A 20,620-nucleotide genomic window follows, 5' to 3' on the forward strand; every position below is an offset into this window, starting at 1 on the left:
CATTTGATAAATAAGTTACTTAGGAATGAAAAGGTCCTTGGTAATGTCTAGGCCAGTCAAACATTTTCGTAGTTAATATATTACAGTCTATACTTAAAAATCAGTCTTTTGTGAGATTAAATTCAGATCTTTCCATGTGTATCAGAGACTTTATTTGAGGCCTTTTTTTGTTCATGGTTCTACATTTTTGATTCATTTTTAAATGTCCTCGGAGACTTTTAAAACATCTTTAACTGTTCCTACTGGAGGCAGAGAGACGCATTCATGGAGCCGTGTCAGATAAGCTGGAGACTGTATAGTTTGGTGAGTAAGATGCTCATAATTCCAGCAGATGTGTAAGCACTTAAGTTTTTTGCTTCAGCTGTAGCTTTTTTGAGAATGTTTTTTGCTCTTTTTTTCCATGCAAAAGCAAATGCAGTTCTTGGGTGGTTTTGGGGAATTTTTTGTGGTTTGGTGGCGGGTTTTTTATTGTATGTTTTTAATAAAGCTTGTTAGGTATCAGTATTTTCTCTGAGGACTTAAGAAATAATATGTAGATATAAAGTGCTGCTTTACATTTTTTGAGTGAAAAACTGACTTATGTGTTTAGAGGAAAAACTACTAAATGGCCTACAGAATTTGTGATTTCACTTTCTTTGAGAGAAGTCTGCTATATGTGATGAATTTTATGTGTGGTGTGTTGCTTTATGATGTTAAAACCTGCTTGTAAAGTACCAGGAGAGTGAGAAGGTGGAATACTTTGTAAGAAGTACTAAGGGATGTGAAATTTTAATTTTGGAAGGATATTTTCAACATTAGGTGCTTGCGAACATGTAGCAAAATGCTTTACCTTACTATATATATATTGAGGAAGTCTAATGTCAGATTCCTTTTGTGTTTTTAATGGATAAGTTACTGTAACTAGAAACTAAACCTTGGATTCTACAAAATCACTAGGAAGTTTGCCATTGAATTCCATGTGACTAATTCCATGTGTGGCTTATGGTGTTTATGGCACTTGGGCTGGATTCTTCTCTCGGTCACACTGATGAAGCTTCAAAACTGTTTGCTGGCCACTGGCCGTAATCCACAGTGGTTGGTTATTGTGTATAAAAGCTCTCCAAAGAGGTTTAACATTTGATAGGAAAGATTCGGAAAGATTATCTCTAGTGATGGCAAGTCTCAGGCCATCCCATCAGATGAAGAAAGGGGAGGCATTCCTTATGCAGTTAGCACAGAGATACAGAGAACTTCATAGATCAAACCCAGCTTATTAAGCTTCACCCAAGAATTGCTTAATCTTAAATACAAAATACGCTTCAAATTTGTCTGCTCTCCCTTTTTGTGGGTTAGCAGTGAAGTATTAGTTCAGATCTTTCTAGGAAGACACATCTTGATCTCAGATGTTTCTTCTGAGCCTGCTTTGCCCATTCTGACGGGTCTTTGTGGGCACAATTAGAGGAAGATTCCGGCTTCTGGCATTGCTGAAATGCTAGAAGAGAGTCTGACGTTCTGTCAATGTGACAGCCAGAGCAAGCAAGTGGTTAATAATTCATTCCTTCCACTTTTGGCATTAATTAAGAGAGCAGAATTGATAGACACATTAATCATTCTGTTACATTTTTTCCCAAAAGTAAAATTCCCAAATTACAGCAATTTCGTGGAAGTATTGCAGCAATGCTCTTTAATCAAAGATCTTAATAGCAAGAGGATGAAAATGACTGTCCATAGTGGGAATGCATGACAGACCACCAAATGTTAAGAAATATCCACAATAGGAATTTTGTTTTATAGTCTTTTTAGTTTGAAGCCAACAGATCTAACAATCCTATTACACAACGTACTTATGCACTTTGCTAGGTTTTGATCACTAGACTCCCCAAGGAGTTTAAAAGAAAGGAAATAAAAAGCTCCTGACATTAGTTTTGTTGACCTCCTTCCAACCTGCTAGCAACTCTTGTGATATTTTTGTTGTTTAGGGAGCAAAATATAAAGACTGTCTGCAAGGGCACAGGATCCCAACTATTATGCAAAAGGTAAAGATTTCTGATTATTTTATAGGATGTGAATTGTCAGGACTAGAGGCTGTGAAATTTGCACTTCAGTTTTTGGAATGTGGCTTCGGATGGTTGCCAGTGAAATCCTGTAAGAAATGTACTTTACCTAGAACTATAAATGAATCTCAGAAGGCTTTAAATAACCTGTATTGTAGAGTCACTGTGATTACACATGAGAATACTTTGTGATGCTGTGTTCAGTCTGCCACATGACTGGCAGAGCTTCAGAAATGCAGTGCTTTGGAAAGTCACATTAAATATTTTCCCATGCTTCAGCTGACTGTAAGGCTTTAGTTAAAACACAAAAGAAATTATTAGTCACTGTAAGAAAATGTAATTCATCTAACCACTGTATTGGTTCAATTTTCAGATTTATTGTATTTAGCTATAAGCATATATTTTGGCCTTATTTGAAAACTTTGGTTAGGATTTCTTTGCACTAACACAAAGATTCCTGGATAAGTCAAAGGCACAGTAGAGACCCCCAGTAGACTAGCTGAGCTAATAGGGTTGAGATGTGGGACATGTCAATGATCAGGATCGGCTGAAGGATGGGAAAAGTTGGCAGATTCAGGGTGAAGAACTCAGGAGAAAACAAGAACCCAATCAGTTTTTAAATAGATTACAGCGATGCAGAGCGGTACAATTAAAGGCTTATGAAGGCAGGCCTTCCTTTACTACTTTTGTGGGTGTTCCTCCCATGTCTTTAGCATCCTTCCTAAAAGGATGGTGATTTAGCTCCTTTGCAGTATCACTGGTTCATTGTGGAGCTATTTAACTGGATGAACCAATTAAAATGTCACACTAGAAAAAGGTTTGTTAAATATCACATAATTTGAGCTTTTGAAGTATAAACAGATGTTTGCTTACCTGACTGTGTGCCCACTTGCCTACGTTCATGACCTAAAAGTCCTGGCATGGTAATGTAAGGTGTTGCCAAGCTACTGGTTCATTTCTTTAGGTAGCTGCTGCTTCCTTAGGAATGTAATTTATTGCTTTTTTGCTTACTTTTCTGCAGCCATGTCAATGTGATGTAACATGAGCTTCAGCTACAATGAAGCAGGTCAGAGCTGCGTAATGTCTTTCGCATAATAAGCTATGTCTCTTTGTCATATCTGAATGCAAGATAGGAAAAAAAAATAATTAGATTGTAGGGATGTTTCCCCCAACTCTTGTTTCTTCATGGCTAACCATGATGCTGGATCTCTACAGCTGTAAACAAGGAGTCGTCAGAGGGTGTTACTATGAGACAGGTATGAAGAGCTCATGTTTACATGTAAAGTGGGAGTTGACTCAAGTCAATCTGCAAACTTTACCATCTTTTTTCATTGCAAAGGCATCTTAAGGAACTGAAGTTCAAAAGCAAGTTAAAAGTAGAGTTAAACAGCCTTGTTACAAATAAAAGTTAGCTATAGGCAAGATTGTTGTAGCCTGAATGTATTTTTCCTCATTTGTAGTTTGGATGAAACCAATGTGCAACAAGGCTTGGCCTCAAAATTGAGCAAAACCCACCAAACTGTACATCTTTGGCTCATATAAGACAAACATACATTTTTCTGGGTTTTTTTTTTAGACTGTCTTTTAAACTACTTGCTACATTTTCTTCCTTAGTATGGATTAAATTTTACAGATGGAGAGACTGCTTTACTCCTGAATTAAACATAGCAGAATGAAACCAAGTTGCTCAGTGCTGATGCACTGTTTAATAGCTGTATTGATGCTTCATTTCTACATAACTATACTCGCCTCCTTTGTCAGTGGCTATAGGAAAGTTTAGGCCATCTATTTTAATTTTCTCTTTGGGATGGTTCGTATTCCTAACTGTAACTCTCCCCATTCCTCACCCCCACACCAGTAAAAGAGAAGTGTCATTTCTGGTCTGGGATTAAACTGTTGCTTCCTAATGGCTTTATATATATCCCCACATATCAAAATGGCTAGAGGAATTCTTCAGAGAATCAGGGAAGGACCTCGTGAATTTTCCTTTTAATTTAAAAATATGTGCCCACTTTATAATAGTTTCTTTCACTGAACTGTACAAACATAGCTTGAAACTGGAAAAGGGGTGTGGGGGGGGGGGGTGTTGGCTACTGAACTGTTCACTAGGTATGCTGAAGTTGTAAAAAAAAATAGTTTCCAAACCTGTAAATTATTTGGAGAAAAAACTACAGAACAGAGTATAATCTGCCAGATTATTACACTTGTGTACTTGGGAGTGTAACTGTAATCACATTATGTTGGATTAACGTTAAGGGTCACCCCAGAAGAAAAGCTGCGGGAGTTCTATCCCTTAGTTTCCCTGTGTGTGGAGAATCCTACTGGTAACCTTGATCCTTAACAATATAAGATCATTGTGTTGTTGGCAATGTAAGATCAGTTCGTCACAGGAATTTGTCTTAATAGGCTGGCTAGTCTTTTAAGTTTGGTAAGAATCAAACAGCTGCAACTTTAAACTACATCTAGTAGGGGAAAAGTGTACTCTCTGACATGGCTTTCTGTATGTATGTTCTCCCTTGGTGTGTGTACCTGCTGCCATTGGAGCTGGAGCAGCGTTAGAGCTAGTGGTACCTAACAAGGGGGATCCTGTGCACCTCCTCCCTCCATTCTGCACATAGGCAGCCAGAGTGGATGGCGCTCACATGCTCAGCTGCTCCTCTTGTCTTGGCAAGCCAGACCTCCTCTGGGATTTGTTGCTCTTTGCTTGAGGTTACTTGAGCCTTTCTAATTTGCATTACTTCTTTTGTGAACTTTAATGGCTTTTTGCGTCATTGTCTTTGTAGTTTTTTATTTCTGTTGCTGTGGGACAGCCCGGTGTCCAGCCTCGTATTCCTCACTTAGCAGAGTTGTAGCATTTGTAAGCTTTAAGAGCTCCATTCCTTGCTGAGGAGATGCACCTCTTTGTTTGCTGGATGAAGAGCATAACCTACTTACGTGTGGGGTGCCAGGGTTTAGAGCCCAGGGCGAGAGTGCATTGCCAAGAATCGATCCAAAGCTTCCTTCTCAGCAGGCTTTTTCCCTCTGTTTGACACACAAGTGGTCAGACTAAGCATCTTCGCTCATAAGAAAGTTCAAGATGATGACACTAGCTGATCGTATCTATGTTGTGGCAGGGAATTGCTTCACACAAAGAAATCTGGTTCATTGTGGTTTGTCCACTCACAGAAAGTACCTCTGGTTCACAGTGAACCATGATGACTAACAAGGGGATTCCCACTGAGGCAAATTAGAGCCTTGTGATGGCTTCCTCCTCAGAAGGAGCAGAGCAAAAGCTGTATTTTCCACTTTAGTGGATATGAATAGGGTGGTTTTTTGAAGCAGACTTTGTGTTCCCTATAGACTATCCCAAATATTTGCACCTGCTTGCATTCCTGATTTTTCATACCTTAATCTTTTTAAGGTCCATCTTATGCTTGGTAGCACAAGTCAAGGAGGGCATGTGTTCACTGTGACCATTTTGAAGTCTTTAAAGAGGGCTGCGTTGGTGCTTGGAGCTTTGCCTTGCTGCATGTGGGAGCCTGTCCAACTCTGCCCCTTTTTTTGTGAGTCCACTGGCCAGAGTGCCTGAACTCTGCACATAGACTGGGCTGTTTGCAGTCCAAAAAACACCCTGTTCCTGGTAAACCACAGTCCTGCAGCCTGTTTTAAATTCCTGTTCTTGGTCAGTCTCATTCGTTGTCCTCAGGGGATGTCAGACAGCTTGTGAGGATGGAATAGACTTTTTCCTGGAGCCCCCACAAGGCATGGTTGTAGACCCAAGCTTATTGGTTTTCTGTGTGCCTTGGAAATAGATCTCTGTCACCCAAGGGTCCTAGATTCGTATCTGGAACTTCAGGAGGGTGCCTTTTTAATCTGGAACAGATTTGTTTTAAGGTCACTTCACATCTAAAAGGATATTTGTTTTTCTGAATCTGTTATACTGGGTGTTTCTGTGCTAATATACATGCAGAAATGTATCATAAACAGAGCTCTTTGCATCTGTAACTATGGGTTATAGTTAAGTTTCTGAATGATCTGGTGACACTTTCTGAGAGGAATGGGATAATTCTGTGTCACCTTTAGTGGGTCTTGAAAGTTCTCACCAAAAAAATGGGTGCAAGGCTGTCTGTTCCCTACTGGTTTGCAGAGGGTTATGTTTTTGACAGGCTTTCCTTTCTGCTAAAAACTAGATCTCAAAAGGCTGATACTATAATTACTGACCAGCTCTCTGTCCTGGTTTGGGCTAAAACAGAACTAATCCTGTTAAATGATTTTACTTTTCAGTTAAGTCTCTTCTAAGTAACTGCACTTCCTGAAATCAACAGCCCGTTTTTCCAGCCAGTGTCTGCTTCTAGTAGTGATAGCGCTTGATGTCTGTAGTTAATACTGAGGAATGATAAGCAGAAGGGCCCTTGCTTACACTTGCTCCTATAGCAACCAAGGTCACTGCTAAATCTTGTGTCCCATGTTGGGGTGCTGTAAGTGAAAAGGGTCGCAAGCACATAAAAAGGTCGCACCTGCAGGGAGGAGTGAACCAGATAGGTGACCCCAAACTGACCGAGTATCCCATTCCGTATACATCTTATTCAGTATAAAGATGAGGCATCATGAGGGTAGGCAGAGAAGACTCCGTCTGTTCTTCTGTCTTTGATCCCGATCTGTGCATGCCTGAATAAAGTGCCTGAATCCAGCTCCTGCATCCAGTTCCCATCTGCTGCTGATTCCAGCCTGGGACTGCTCCAGTGCCAGCCCTGACCTATCGTCATCAGGGTGGGGGGAGTTGGGTTTGGCATTGGTTTTGTATGGATCTGTATATATTTCATTATTTTTCTTATCTTTATTATTGTCTTTTCTTTTATTGTTATTGTTTCATTAAAGCTGTTTTAGTTTTCTTTTCCAAACAGTAAGTCTCTCTCCCTTCCCTTTCTGGGAGGAGAGAGGGGTTAATAGAGAGTGTCTGTCATTTGTTAGTGGCCTGCCCAACCTCAGCCCTTGACACTCTCTCAGTGCCATGTTCCTGATACCATATGTTTTCGCAGATGCAGCATTTGTCCTGGACTAACTTCCTTTTAATGCATGATAAGGTCCATGTCAGGTCAGGAAATGAAACTCCTGTCTATTGCTCTCTTCCCATCTTCTCAGGTATTTCCAACCTTGCTTGAAGATTTTCCATACTGCTGTTAGAAGGTGTTTTCTCCACCCACCCCAAGGGGTTTAAGCTGTAGGAGAATGGGTTACTCTGCATTTCTGTCTTTAAAAGGGTCACACTGGATGGCAGATTGTCATTTGTACATCGTTATTAGCGTACGGGGGTAGAGCTGCTGGTGGTGATTGGGACTCATTCATCTGTGAATGCAACTAACCTCAAGTAGCATCTCTAAATGAACATTCCTGGTCACAAGGTCTGCAGAACAGCTGATGAGATCCACATCTCTGCTAAGCACTGTTGAAAAGGATGCCAGGTGGGATTTAGTTCTTGCTGCAGCATGGCTCTGCAGTGACTGTGCTGCTGGAGATTCGGAGACCCTATTTTGGGTGAGTAGGGCAGTGGAAGGACATACTCATGATGTCCCTCATAGCATTACCATGCAGGTGAATGGTCAATTAGAGAAGAAAGGAACATTATTCTCCAGAAACTGGAGGGGTTTTTTTAAGACATGAACAGAACTAACCTTCCTATCTGTTTGCCCCCAGAATCATGCTAGGAAAATTATGAGATTGTACATTTTAGAGAAACAAGTGTGATGCACTAGTTCTTTTGATCACATACCCATAATGTAGAAGGGCTGAAGATGCTACTGCTGGTGCTGCTGGTCCTGACAGGAACTGGGCCTGAGTGACCATTCCTACACAGAGCCATAGCATGATGAGCATTAAGGTGACATGTTACAAGGAATCTTTAGTAAGCATTTTTTATTTTTTATTTTTTAAAAAAAGTGAGCTATCTCTTCTTCAATTCCTAGCACAGACAAATCAGATTGTAGCTTGGATTAGCTGGCTGAGGTGAGCAGTTGGCTTGACCTGTAGTGATGTTGCTGATTAATTTATGTCAGCTTTTTTTCCTCTGGCAAAACAAGCTTTAAGTAGCTTTTTCCTACCTTCAAGTCCTTCAAGTTACCTTTTCTGTGCTTCTAAGTACGTGTAGTCTCTTCTTTTCCACCCACCCACTCCCCCCCCCCCCCCATCTTAAGAAAAATGGGGAGGGGAGGAGAAAAGAAAAACTTACATTTATTTGCTAACAGCCCTGATAACTGTGCTATTTTCTTTCCTCTAATTAATTTAGGACCAAACGTAGGAGTACAGCACTGGGAAAGGTCAGTGGTGGCATCATGCAGTGTGCTAAACCTTGCATAGCAGTGCTTTAAAGTATATTGTAGAAAACACAGAAGAGACTAATTGCTCAATTTTCTATCCAAAAGTGGGGATAACTGTGTTTCCTTAGTCTCTAGGATTGGCTGTGTTCACTAATTCTTGGTGATTAACTTCTGTGGGGAATAGACAGTAGAGGGGCCTTTGGATCCTTCACTGAAAATGCATGATTTTGAGCTATTTTGCATCTGGAAAGAAGAAAGTTCCAAATTTTGAGGTCAACCGTATTAACAAACCTCTGCAGATATATTTTTAGTTCACTGAATGAAAGTCAGATTTGGCTGTTGAAGAACGGGTTTCCTTCTGCTAAATATGTTAGCTGATACTTTATTACAAAATGAAGTGTTTTGTTTCCCATTTTTTTTGCAACTGGCAAAGCGTAAAACTTCCAGTTTGCATTTGGCCTTGGAGAAGACTTCCCCCTTCTTTCCTCTGATTCCTGTATGTAGCTTGCAGTAGCTTTATGGTGTTGTGGAAAAGTCACTGTTCTTGTGGAAAAATTGCTGCTACTTGTATAGATTCAAAGTTGCAGATGTTTGCTATCGTCTTCTCAAGAATGAAATTTAATTGTTACATGCTAGTAAGACTTTAAGATCAACAAGGGAACATTATCTCACTATAAAAATAATTGAAACCTCCTTTCAGGATAATGCGCGTGTGGCTAATACAGACATTGCATCTGGGGATTTTAAGATTTAAGGTATTTTTTGAGTGCTGTGTTGTGATCTCACATCAGCGGGTATAATTCCATTGACTTCAGTTGGAATTGTTCTGTTCTCATCTGTGAGATCACAGTCCCTAAAACCTAATTGCTAATATTTTTATCATGTTTTATGCATGTCTCTTAGGACATGGGAACATATGAATGGAACAACTTTTTAGTACGTTGAGTTTTCAGAATGCTGTTTTAAGCTGGGTTTATTTCAGTTCTATGTAGAATTATAAAGCCAGGGGGACAGAGGAGTGAGTTAGCCTTGGGACACGCTGGGGTATGTGTCTGTTCTCTTGCAGAACCTAATGTAGATGCTTAAGTTTTTTAATGTGTGGACTCAGAGCTGAGGGGTTCTCAGTGCCCTGCTGGTGTACCTGTCACTTGAGATTTTTGTGTGCTATCAGCTTTTTAATAGAATTCCAGATTTTTATGAATCAAGTGGTCCCAGCACCAGAATAATGCCCACATCTCAGTGTAGTGCAGCTTGGCTACATCAAGAGAAGTTTTTCTTATTAGTTGGAAGTGAGGCTTTGGCTGCATGAGATGGAATTGATCAAAAGCTATTTGTCTTCCTATGGTCCTAAAAAGGATGACTTTTTAGTAATGAAAAACCAAAGGGGTTTTTTTGCCAAAAGCTGATACATTTTGTGAAAGACCGAGTAGTTACAAGTCCAGTGTTCTGGACTTGTGGTTGACAAGTGCATTAAAAAGTGTATACAGCTCTGAGTTCTGCTGGTAAAAGACACTGTATAAGCACTGAGTACTGTACTTTTAAAATTATTTCTTCCTTAGTAGTTAATTTACCTCTAAGGGAAAAAAAAATGTGAAAATGTTGAGCTCAAAGTAATGAGTGGGTATTCAATCTTCTTCAGCTGTCCAGACCAACTTGCAACTTACTTGAAAAAAATTAAAGTTTAGAGGAGAGTCACTCTAAACCTGTTTAACCCAAGCAAAATAAAAAAGCCCAATACTGATAAAGTATTTTTCCCGAAATAATCGCTCTGTGTTGTTCTCCTATTTCAGTATCATTGTTCTGGTTTTACTTGATCTTAAGACCAACTAGGTGGCAGGGGACCAATGCAGGACTTGCATTGTTTCTGTTACGGATTGTCACTGTGGTCCACATGAGCTTGTCATGGAGTACACGAAACAAGAACGATGCCAGATGCCTCCAACTATGGATCCTAGTGCTGCAGCTTAGGCAGCTGAGGTGCCTGTGTTTTAAGGTCTAGTGATTCTTGTCCACGAGGTCATCTAGGAAAAAAAGTGAAGAAATTTGAATATAGGATTGTGGTTTGTTGCAGTGATAGGCGTCGAATTTGAGGCCCATCATATGTATCTTCTGCCTATTTTTGGTGGTGTTGATGTTTCTGAAACCTTTTGTTTTCCAGTTAATTTTCCATGAAATTCTGTGGCATGCTAGAACAGAAGGGTAATATTTAGTATTGGAGAATGTTTAAAGCACATACTTCAAAATATAGAGTGGATTTCTTCCATGCGCAAAGGGAGAAATGGAGGGGTGAGGCTCATCTGCACGGGACAGACCTCAAAATGGACGGAAGCTGAAATGCTTGACAGCTCATGCAGCTCGCTCTCAGCAGAGCGCATTAGTAGGATGGGCAGGATTTTCAGAAGTGCTCATCAGTAGCTTAATTTTCTTCCCACTAAGTGTGTTGTTTATTTTCAAGGTTTTTGTTGTTGCTTTTTTGTACTAACTTCTCTGGGAGTGGATCTGAACCAAAGTGCTTCTGTAATTCTTTTTCTAATGTAAGGGCCATGTTTCTTGAAGAGCATTGGAAAGCTGCATCTGTAGTTCTCTCTATGCTTTCACAAGTGTGCATGTGTGCGTATGCTACATGTGTGGATTCTGCGATGACCTGTTCTTGCTGTGTTCCCTTATTGGATCTAAGTACCGCTTTAACCCCGGCATGATTTGTATGTGGGGTTTGTGTTTTAAATTTCTTTGAATAATAGGTGTTTAATTCCTGCTAAACATTGTTTACTTCCTGCCTATGAATGGTAAAACTTCAATGTCTATTTTTCGTATGTTGTTTCGAGGAACCTCGTGCGATCCCAATGGAATGCCCTAGGGAACAGCTTATGAGGTCAGCCCTGCCACTTACTTATCTTGGGACTCAGCCCATCCGCCCTTGTTCTTCATTACAGTAACATTCTTGATTCAAAGCCACTATTGAAAGGTGGAGATAGCATGGAGAACCCATATGGTTCACCTACAGCTGATGGTGTTGCAATGGGGGGAAGGCATTATTCCAGAGGGGCAGCCATCCTGCTCAGGGCATTTGGTAACTTTTTACACTCTGTAATAAGGGTGAGGAATTTTTTCCTTTGATGAGGATCAGATGGAATTTCAAACACCTCTGGCAAGTTACACATTAACGTGTATCTTGGTCCTTGATCAATAGCATTTTAACACAGCTGAAGGGTTACACATGCAGTGCTTTAAGAGCATAATGGCTGAGGAAGGTCTGAGTGAAGAGGGCACTCAGGCACCCTTTGAAATGGTTGGTCATGTTCATATGCAAGATCTACCTTGCTTTTTCTGATAGGCAACTTAAAAATCTTTCTCATGTGGTGACTCAGTTAAGACATGCAATAAATAGAGAACAATTATGTTTTAAAAGAACTTGAGCTGATGCCAGCCACAACATGTTTGAGCAGCTTTGATGCAACTTAGGTAGGTTTAGGCCTGAGGTCATTTGAGAAACGTTGCTTTGGGGACTAAAGTCTTAAATATTATCCCAGCAGGAATTTCCTTAGACATTTCAAGAGTACTGTGCTAGTCATTCCCTAGAGTTGACTGCAATAGCCTTTATATTACATGCTTTTATAAAGGGGATTAAATATAGTGTTTTTTTGAAACCAGTATATTAGGGGTGGGTAGGGGGGTGAACCTGGGATGGAGGTTAACGTTTTGCAGAATGTTGATTCGACATAATACTGAATAATAGACTGCTTAAATTACATTGTCACTAGGAGAATGTGTAGTGACTCCATTTGCAATTAAAAATTCTAACAGTAATAAAGAAAAAAACCAGTCTAATTTTGCAGGTAATCCCCATGTTTGTGCTTCCTTATTTTTTCTCTTGAATACTTTCCTTATTGCTATTTGCAACTTTCAGATACCAGTTGGAAGGAAATAATTGATTTTGTGTGTGTTTGAGAAGTGACACTGTGCAATATCTTTTCTTCAGATAACTGACTCATTCAGTGCTGGCAGAGCTGTTAGTTTACCATTAAGAACAGTTATCCTCCAAAAGCTTTGCGCTTAAATAGGACAGTTGAAGGTCTTGCTCCTAATCTAGATGAGTAAGTAGGAGCCTTGCTCTGAGCAGACTTCATCCACAGCTCCCTCCCACCAGCCAACTCTAAATGCCATGGGTACCTCTCAAAGTGCCTGGCCTTTCTGGATGGGGAAGTCAAATGGGATTGTTTTGCTGTGCTCTGCTGGCTGCACACATTTCTATGTGACACTGCCATAGTGCATCACCTCACTGTGGACCTAAGGCCCTTGAACAACTTCTTTCATTCCCCTCACCCACTGGAGATCTGAGAAATTGCATGCTGTTGGGTTTTGATCATGGATGATCACAGAAGTTCTTCTGAGCAGAGCTAGTGTTACCAATCTACAACACCAATGCCTAATGCTCTAAGTGATTACTTTGTGGCCTGTTACTGAAGTTCTCATATGCTGGACTATCCATTTGTACTGTCATACTTTTAAAGCAAAAGAAGGTACAGAGGGAATCAGAAGACATACGGAAAAAATGCATTATGTTTGAGGAAAAAATATTGGAAAGGTTGTTGGCTTTTTTCTTCCTTTTTTTTTTTCAACTTTATTTGAACAGATTTTTATACTCATGAAGTGCTACTTTGTCACAAGAAAGAAGCCCCAGGGAGCTTGATCACAATTATTAATTTAAAAAAAAAAATCAGAAAGTCTAATGTGCCATGAGAAAACACTTCAGGGTATAAAAAAATACCTTACTTGATGTTCCCGCGCAGCGTTCAGCATAGTCCAGTCTACTGGTGGAATGTTTTCATCATCCACGTGTTGCCATCGCTTTAGCCTGTTAATGTCTGTTGCACAGTGGGATAAGGTTGGAGGTGGCAGAGGTGTGTTTTGATTGACTATGGTAATGAAAAACGTGTCCTAAACACTTCTTTTAAAGTGTCACTGTTGTGTTGTGTTTGGCTGCCAGCAAGTTTGCTCATCAGTCAGGTAACATGTAAATGACATCAGCTCCTTTGGTGTTTTCCCCTGAAGGCAACGGCGGAGCCTTTCAGGCAGTCCCAGCTGCAACACCCTTGGCTACAGATTAGCTTTGGTAAGCCACCATTCAGAGGAGGCTGGCAGACTGCATTCAGGATCATGGTATAATTTAGGTAAGATTGATAATCATCCTCGCTCCAGAAAGTGCAAGTGCAATTGAATGGGCTTGTTAAGCCAAAATCCATTGCCATCTGTGCTGATTCACAGTGGGAGCTGACATGAAATATCAAGGAGGGATTAGCGTGCGCAGCATGCTGTTGTTAAAGGCTGTGGTTAAGTGCTTGTGCCACTTGGTCAGAACACGATGTGAAATTGCGGTGAGTGTTGAGTTGCTAATGTCTCCTCAGGTTACTTGACTTGGGTTTGTGTGCAAGCAGAGCAAGGTGGCGGATTGGCAGGCTTGCTTCATAGCTGGGAATTTTAGAGCATTGCTGAAGAATAGGCCTGAAATATCACCCCTTCCAGTGCATCTCTAACAGGAGCAGCTACACGGGACCTCACTGAAGAGAGAAAACTGGTCTGGATTTAAACTGATGTTTTGAAAATGTTTTGCTGCTTTTTCTTCCATATAGATTCCTGCGTTCTGGTAAGCTAACCAGGCTGTCCTTGGCAAAGAGAAGTTTAAGTGTTTTGTTGAGCTTCCCACTTGGGAGTCTCACATTGCTATGCAGGAGTCCATGAATGGAGAAAAGTTTTTGTAGAAAAAAATGTTGCAGCCTATGCATTTCTCTATGCCAAACTCCAGCCTTTTCAAGTGCTTGGTATTACTGGGGAGAAGCATTCTCCCATCCTCTTGCCTCATATGAGTGTCTTTCTGGCCCACTGCTGCTCACATCAGGGATCCATGTTGCTCAGGAGTCCCCTGTAGCCCATATTCAGTGCCACTGTCGTGACCCAGCCCGGACAGAAAAACTTTGCTGGAATGGTTTGCCCATTGCATGCTGTGGAAGAGGCTCACAGTGCCTGTTTTGGTGGTGGCAGGCATGCCCAAAACCTGGCATGGCAAGAAATGCATGTTCATCCCAAATTCCTAAAATGAGAAGTGGCTATCAACTTGGGATAACAAGAGAAAACCAGGGCAAAACGGCTAAACTGTGGTCCTTGCCTGACTGTCTATTACAAGTTTCACAGGGATGTAGGAACTGTTGCATTTTGGTCCTTTCTCTAGACAAGATCTCTAGATCTTTGTCCCTCTTGCAGGTTAGCTGCAAATGAAGGCAAGCAAATCAACCTGTGCTTAAGACCAAAACAGCGTAGCAAATTATGGTATGAAAGATCTGCTCCTAAAGCTTTTTCTTATGCTGGAGTCTTTGAGGAGGGAAGCATGCATTTGAGCTAGTGCATTATCACTGAACATTTGAACTCTCTCTCCCTGTTGCTGGCTCTCAAATACTTTGTTATTGCAAATTCACTGACCTCTCCTATGCTGATTGCACAAGACCAGATTGAAGGTCTGTCATGTCGTATCACCTGGGAAACTAGAAAATAAATGGAATAAATCCCATTAAAGTATTTATAGATAGAGATTGAGTCATGGAGGGTTGGAGTAGATAGAGATATATTTAGCGCAAACAGCTTTTTTAAAATAAAGTGATGTAAGAATTCTGTCAATGTTGGTAATTTCTACTTGTGAAAAATAGCATTCAGAGTTTCACAGAGGGAAAGAAGCTATCTGTGGGGTGGAGGGAGGGTGGTGGTATTAGGTAGCAAGTCTTGATGCAGTTGAGGTAGGTGGACAGAGCTGTAGAGTGTCCACAGCTCTCCTGCCGTACTGTCTGTTCAGTTTCTGGGAGGGTGAAGGTTCAAGAGAAAGTGTGGCAAAGCTCAGTTCTTCCTAACTGGTGGGACCCTCTGGGCAGTGCAGCCATGTGTCTGAATCTCCTGACCTCTGTAGTGTGCTGCATGTATCCCAAGGGTTGTCTACATTGTTAAACACCTGGTTCTCAAAGGAGTACTGTTGTGGCAGGCAATGTGATACAGGCCTGGCCAGGTCAGAGCTCCTCGAGAGACAGAAGAACGTGCATGCTGTGGTCACAACTGTTTCAGCCTGGAAGTTTATGCATCCTTTTGTACTGAGGCTACACCCTCATATAGTAAATGGCTGGTGGGAAATCTTCCCTTGCATTATTATGCCAGGGCGGAAGTTTTCTATTGCACGATAAGGTTTGTTCAAGCACTGTCTTCCTGCTGTAGTTTTTGCTGGCTGACAAGGTCACTGCCTGCTTCCCACAAATGCCTGCAGATCTGCCAGGTGAGTGGCTTGCATTTGCTCTGTGATTGCCTTGTATCATCATGAGCAAGGTTAGTGGTAAACAGCATGAGTAATGGGTCATTGCCAGGGTGGCTTGCTGTGGCTGAACTGGGCAGGGCAACTAAGAGGCAGGACTTCTGCTTTTATAAAAATCTTTTCTGTGCTAGCAAATGTGTGTGTCACCCACCAGTTTGCTCCCTCCTGTTCCAGTGCTGGGAAAGATTTCTTAGAAGAAAGAAGGGAATAAATCATTCAAATGACTATGTTTTATAGTGCCTGCCTAGCCAGATGAGTAGTTTTCTGAGCACTGGGGTTGAATATGCATGCTTTCCTATAAATTTGTGTCCAGTGGTTGACTGTGAAACTTTTCCCATGGTTGAGGAATTTACTGGGATTCTCCCCTCTCTCTGGGATCGCATATGCCAACCTTGCCTTTTGTGAGGATAATTATGGAATCGCCTCCCTGCCTGTTTTCAAAAAACTTGTAAGATCTTGCAAGAATTTGCTTTCTCCAGCCCTTTGTCAAACCTTGGTATAATGGCTGTGGGCAGAGACAAAAACTGTGGGATCAGCACACAGAAATACACACACACACAGATACTGTGTTCGTCATGTATAAGCCCTGTTTCCCTAAAGACGCAAAGCAAAGTGAATGGGCAGTGGGAGCCATGTTGTGGGCTCTGTGGGACAAGGAGTTGCTGACAGTGTTCTCAGAAACAGGGACCTTGCCACGTGTAAGGCAGGGAGTAGGAGGAGTACAGCACCTTCTCTTTCCCTGCCTGTTTGAGCTTCCCTGCCTGTGTGCCACTGACATTATAGGGGATGCTCGATGGCTTTCTTTTCCCTGTTTTGTGAGTCTAAATTGTCACTCAGTCTTACCCTTGTGGAGTTCAGCGCAGTGGGCACTTAGAGAGGCTACCTTAGTAAGGGGCCGGGGGGAGGGATTTGTCCTATTTAACCACAAGTTTTCAGAAATAAGAGAAATATGGTAATATTTCTAGAAACCATAAGAGAAACCTGGTAACTGCAAGCTGTAAATCTTGGGATTTTAATTGAACTGAGGCCATTCAAAGGTATGATGCCTACTCTGGTGGTAATTCTCTCAGTGAAAATAACTAGCAGTTACATGTAACGCTTCCCAAGTGTGGGAAAAGCATAGTTCAGTCTTGCATTATCAGCATGTGAAAAATAAGTTGATGTAGAGACATGTACCATAAATAAGCAGAAAAGCCATGCGTGGGCTTATTGATGTTTTACAACATCAGTGAGATTTGCATACTGTTCCTGGCTTTGCCATTAACTTGGTGCATGATTGGAGGAAAATCGTCTTACTGTTCTGTGCTCTGGCATACCTGTTTGCATTAGAGATTATGGCTGTCCTCTGAAACCTCACTCTACTTGTATAGAGGTATTTTTCTGATAAGCTTTGCAGTATTTTTTTTATTATAAATACAGAAGGTGTTGGAGAAAGCGCTGTAATTTGTAGTTTTAAACTGTAGCTTGAGCATCCTGGATTTTATGAGATTCTGAATCTCAGCCTTAAACCCAAAATGAAGTACTAAGGGTTTAATGTTTAACATTTTAACTCGCAGTATCGATGAGCTGGAGCACCAAACAAGCTTTTCAGCTATAGAGGTAAACCTGAGAAAGGAGGACAAGTGTAGGAGTGGAAGAGAAATGGCATTTCCCAGAAACAGCCTGACTTCCAGCATGATGGCCCATGTCATGGTGTTAAGAAATGGCATCTCAGGGTCTGAAACAGAGCTTGAGTTTCCAGGAGGGCCTTAGATGGCATTCACCTTAAGCATGGATTCTGCTTTCATGGACAATATTCAGGTGTATGGCAGCTCTAGGAAGAGAGGTTTATGGGTGTGGTGATAAATGACTGCTATTTACTGACAGCTTCACCTCCTTTTGTGCAAATGGACTTTCAAGGGGGGGGGCATATAATCATGTTAGCAACTGCTCTAGCTGAGAGCAAGTAATAGTGTCTCTTCCCACATCTTCAGCTGCTCAAAAGTTCTTGTGAGAAATTCTGCTTCTGAAGCTAAAATTTCCCTACATGTACCAGCATTTATTTATTTTTGGCTGTTCTGAGAATAGAAGGTTTCAGCCACATTTCAATAATAAGAGAAGAATGAAAATAGATTCTCTTTGTCCCCAGAAATGTTGGTTTTAAACATCCTTTCAGCTGAGTGGATGAAATTGGAAAATCGGGATGTGACAGTGGTGCTCCAGAATTCTCCAGGGGGCTTTGGGCTTGACTTAATGGTTTCATGCAGTTTTTTTGTGGCTGATACAGAGCCTATGAAGCAGACTTTTCCAGTTCATTTTTCCTGAAGCACATGACTAAGGAAAGATTTACTACAGCAGCATCTGCAACAAATTTAGCAGAGTAGCCCAATAAAGTATATTGCTGCAAATTGCTACAGAGACCTGGCATAGTTGGTGGTGAGGGCCAGAGAGGACGGTCTTTTGCATGGCTGTCCAAGTCAGAAGAAGGTACCTCAGTCTCTTGTGCTCTTGCTGAACTGAAGTATAGGCAGCACTTTTCTAAAGAGTTGTCCTGTGGTCTGAAATGGGAGATAATTTCTCCACAGCAAGGTGTTGTTCCTATAACAGGAAGTTCTTTGATCAAGGAAAGATAGTTAGTGGAGCAGAGTATTTTGTCAACCACACTTAATGCTGGGATGACAGCTGAGCCCTCAGCACTTTCCTCTAGCACCTTAGGGTCCAAGTGGGCAATTAAAAAAGGTTGTCTAATAAAAGTCTTATCCAAACTAGTGAGAAGAAGAGAATGCAGAGAGTAGCTGATGTCTAAACGGAAGAGTGAGGGTTGTTTTTTGGTTTAATTTCATCTTAAGCTCTTTCCAAGAAAAGACCTGGCCACCGTTGTTGCTCTGACCTTTCTTCTTATCTTGTTCCTTCCCCTCTGCCGGCTCACATTCGAGTAGTGGGATATGACCCCTCTTGCATTAACCCTGTCTCGTTTCACAGTTCTCAGTTCCTCATGTGTCTCTTTCTTTCCTTCCTTAATTTTTGTCATGTTGTTTTAAAGAAAAAAAAAAACAACCAAAACCCACAACAAAACCCCAAAAAACAACAACCAAAATTCTTTGATGGCACCACATGGGCAGCAAAATGTCTGGAGGATCACATCATTCGGTCTACACAATGCCTGGATCTAAGCCATTCTGTGAGCTCATTGCTTACATGACCTCTAAATATTTATTTTTGAAATGGGTTTACAAATTGCTATATTGATTAAAAGACTCCCGAAAGAAGTGTAGTCTTCTAAACACATGCTGAATGGTGGTTGGTTTTAGCAAAACAAAATAGCAAAAAAAGCAAATAACTTGTTTAATTTTACATGAAGAAACAGATCTATACAAAACTAAATGTTGTTTTATTTTTTGAATCTTGTGACCAGTGGCTGAACAGCCAATACATATTCAGGATGATAATAACCTTGGCATCAACTCTGAACTCTTTTATCAACATTTCTAACATGAGAGATGTGATCATAATTTTCTTTCAACAGCCAAATTTTGGGTTTGTTTTTTAATGTACTCCCCTTGTGCTTTTGCTTGGACAAATACTCTGCCTCATGTAATTAAAATCAAACTCTCTCTATTGGTGTATAATTAAATTGTTTTCTGTCCTGTATAAACAGGCAGATCTGGGCTCCAACTGTTTACATTAGTATGTGAGACATCAGACTGTTAAGACCACTGGTTAATTGTCAGTCAGGTAATGGAGTAAACCAATTGTCATTGCCTTGTGATGAAGGCTTAGTGAATGTATCTTAATAGAAATACACAGATGGCTCTAAGAGTCAAACCCAGATACGACTGTGGGGAAGCCTATAGGCTATAGATAGTTTCATGAGATACACATGCTTATCTAGTCTTCCTTTGCTATGATGATAAAAAGTCAGGCACCTTCGTGCATATTTGCCAGGTAAATACATGTGAATAGGTCTGCCTTGTGGAATTTGAGTATGGATGTGTAATATGTTTCAGCCTTCTACTTGGAAGTCTGTATTTTTTTCAAGTACTTTATACTGAGGGTTAAGCCTGGGACTTCATGCTACAAAACTGTCAACCTGCTCCAAGAGGCATAAAGAGCACTGTTAAACAGCTCTGAGGCAATCACAGATTTAAGACTGTTTTATTTGCCGTGCCTGAAGCTGTGTGTTAAATATGGCAGTGTAAAATGCAAAATACATGAGGAGCTAAACGACTTAATCTACTAATCTTGCTTTCTAAACAGTACCTGAGAGAACAGATGACTTGCTTTGCCAAAAACAAGCTTTAGAAAATAAAAGTAAAAGATGTCATTCTGTTTTGATGACGTAAGTGGCTGAGGGTAGTACTATTCAGCCATAGCATTTGGCTGGGATAGAGTTAATTCTGACAAGAAGCTGGGAGGGGGCACAGACAGGACAGCCGACCAGACTAGCCAAGGGGATATTCAAATACCATATGACATCATGCTCAGTATATAAACTGGGGGAGCTGGCTGAGGAGGAGGGATCGTGGCTCAGGAACTGACTGGGCATCGGATTCTGGGTGGTGAGCAAGTGCATTGTGCATCACTTGCTTCATATATTCTTTTATTAGCATTATTGTTATTATTATTTATGCTCTCCTTGTGTTGTCCTGTTAAACTGTCCTTATCTCAGCCCATGAATTTTTACCTTTTTCTTCCGGTTCTCCTCGCCATCCCACTGTGGGGTGGGGGGCATGAACAAGCGGCCGCGTGGTGCTTAGTTGCTGGCTGGGCCTAAACCACGACGACTTACCACTGGCAGTGCCTCCCCACACAAAGGCAATAACAGCTCTGTTATGGGACATTTATATTGCTTTAATCACCTACTGCACTCTTACTGGTAGTCAGTCATTAGTTCTAGAGATTAATGACACAAATCTGGATTTATTAGTGCTGTTAAATCTATGGGAAATAGTAGAATTAGTGTATTTTCC

General features: G+C 41.0%; 1 protein-coding gene across 1 annotated transcript in view; it reads left to right on the forward strand.

The window, feature by feature from the left end:
* Nucleotides 1-20,620, forward strand: part of CMSS1 (cms1 ribosomal small subunit homolog) — a 248,792-nt gene that overhangs the window by 184,232 nt on the left and 43,940 nt on the right. The window contains 1 exon segment of the mRNA XM_086463764.1: nt 12,248-12,266. Within this exon segment, the coding sequence (XP_086319890.1) occupies nt 12,248-12,266 (19 nt within the window).

This window comes from Leptosomus discolor, chromosome 1, assembly GCF_034619465.1.
Source record: "Leptosomus discolor isolate bLepDis1 chromosome 1, bLepDis1.hap2, whole genome shotgun sequence".
Classification (NCBI taxonomy): Eukaryota; Metazoa; Chordata; class Aves; order Leptosomiformes; family Leptosomidae; genus Leptosomus; species Leptosomus discolor.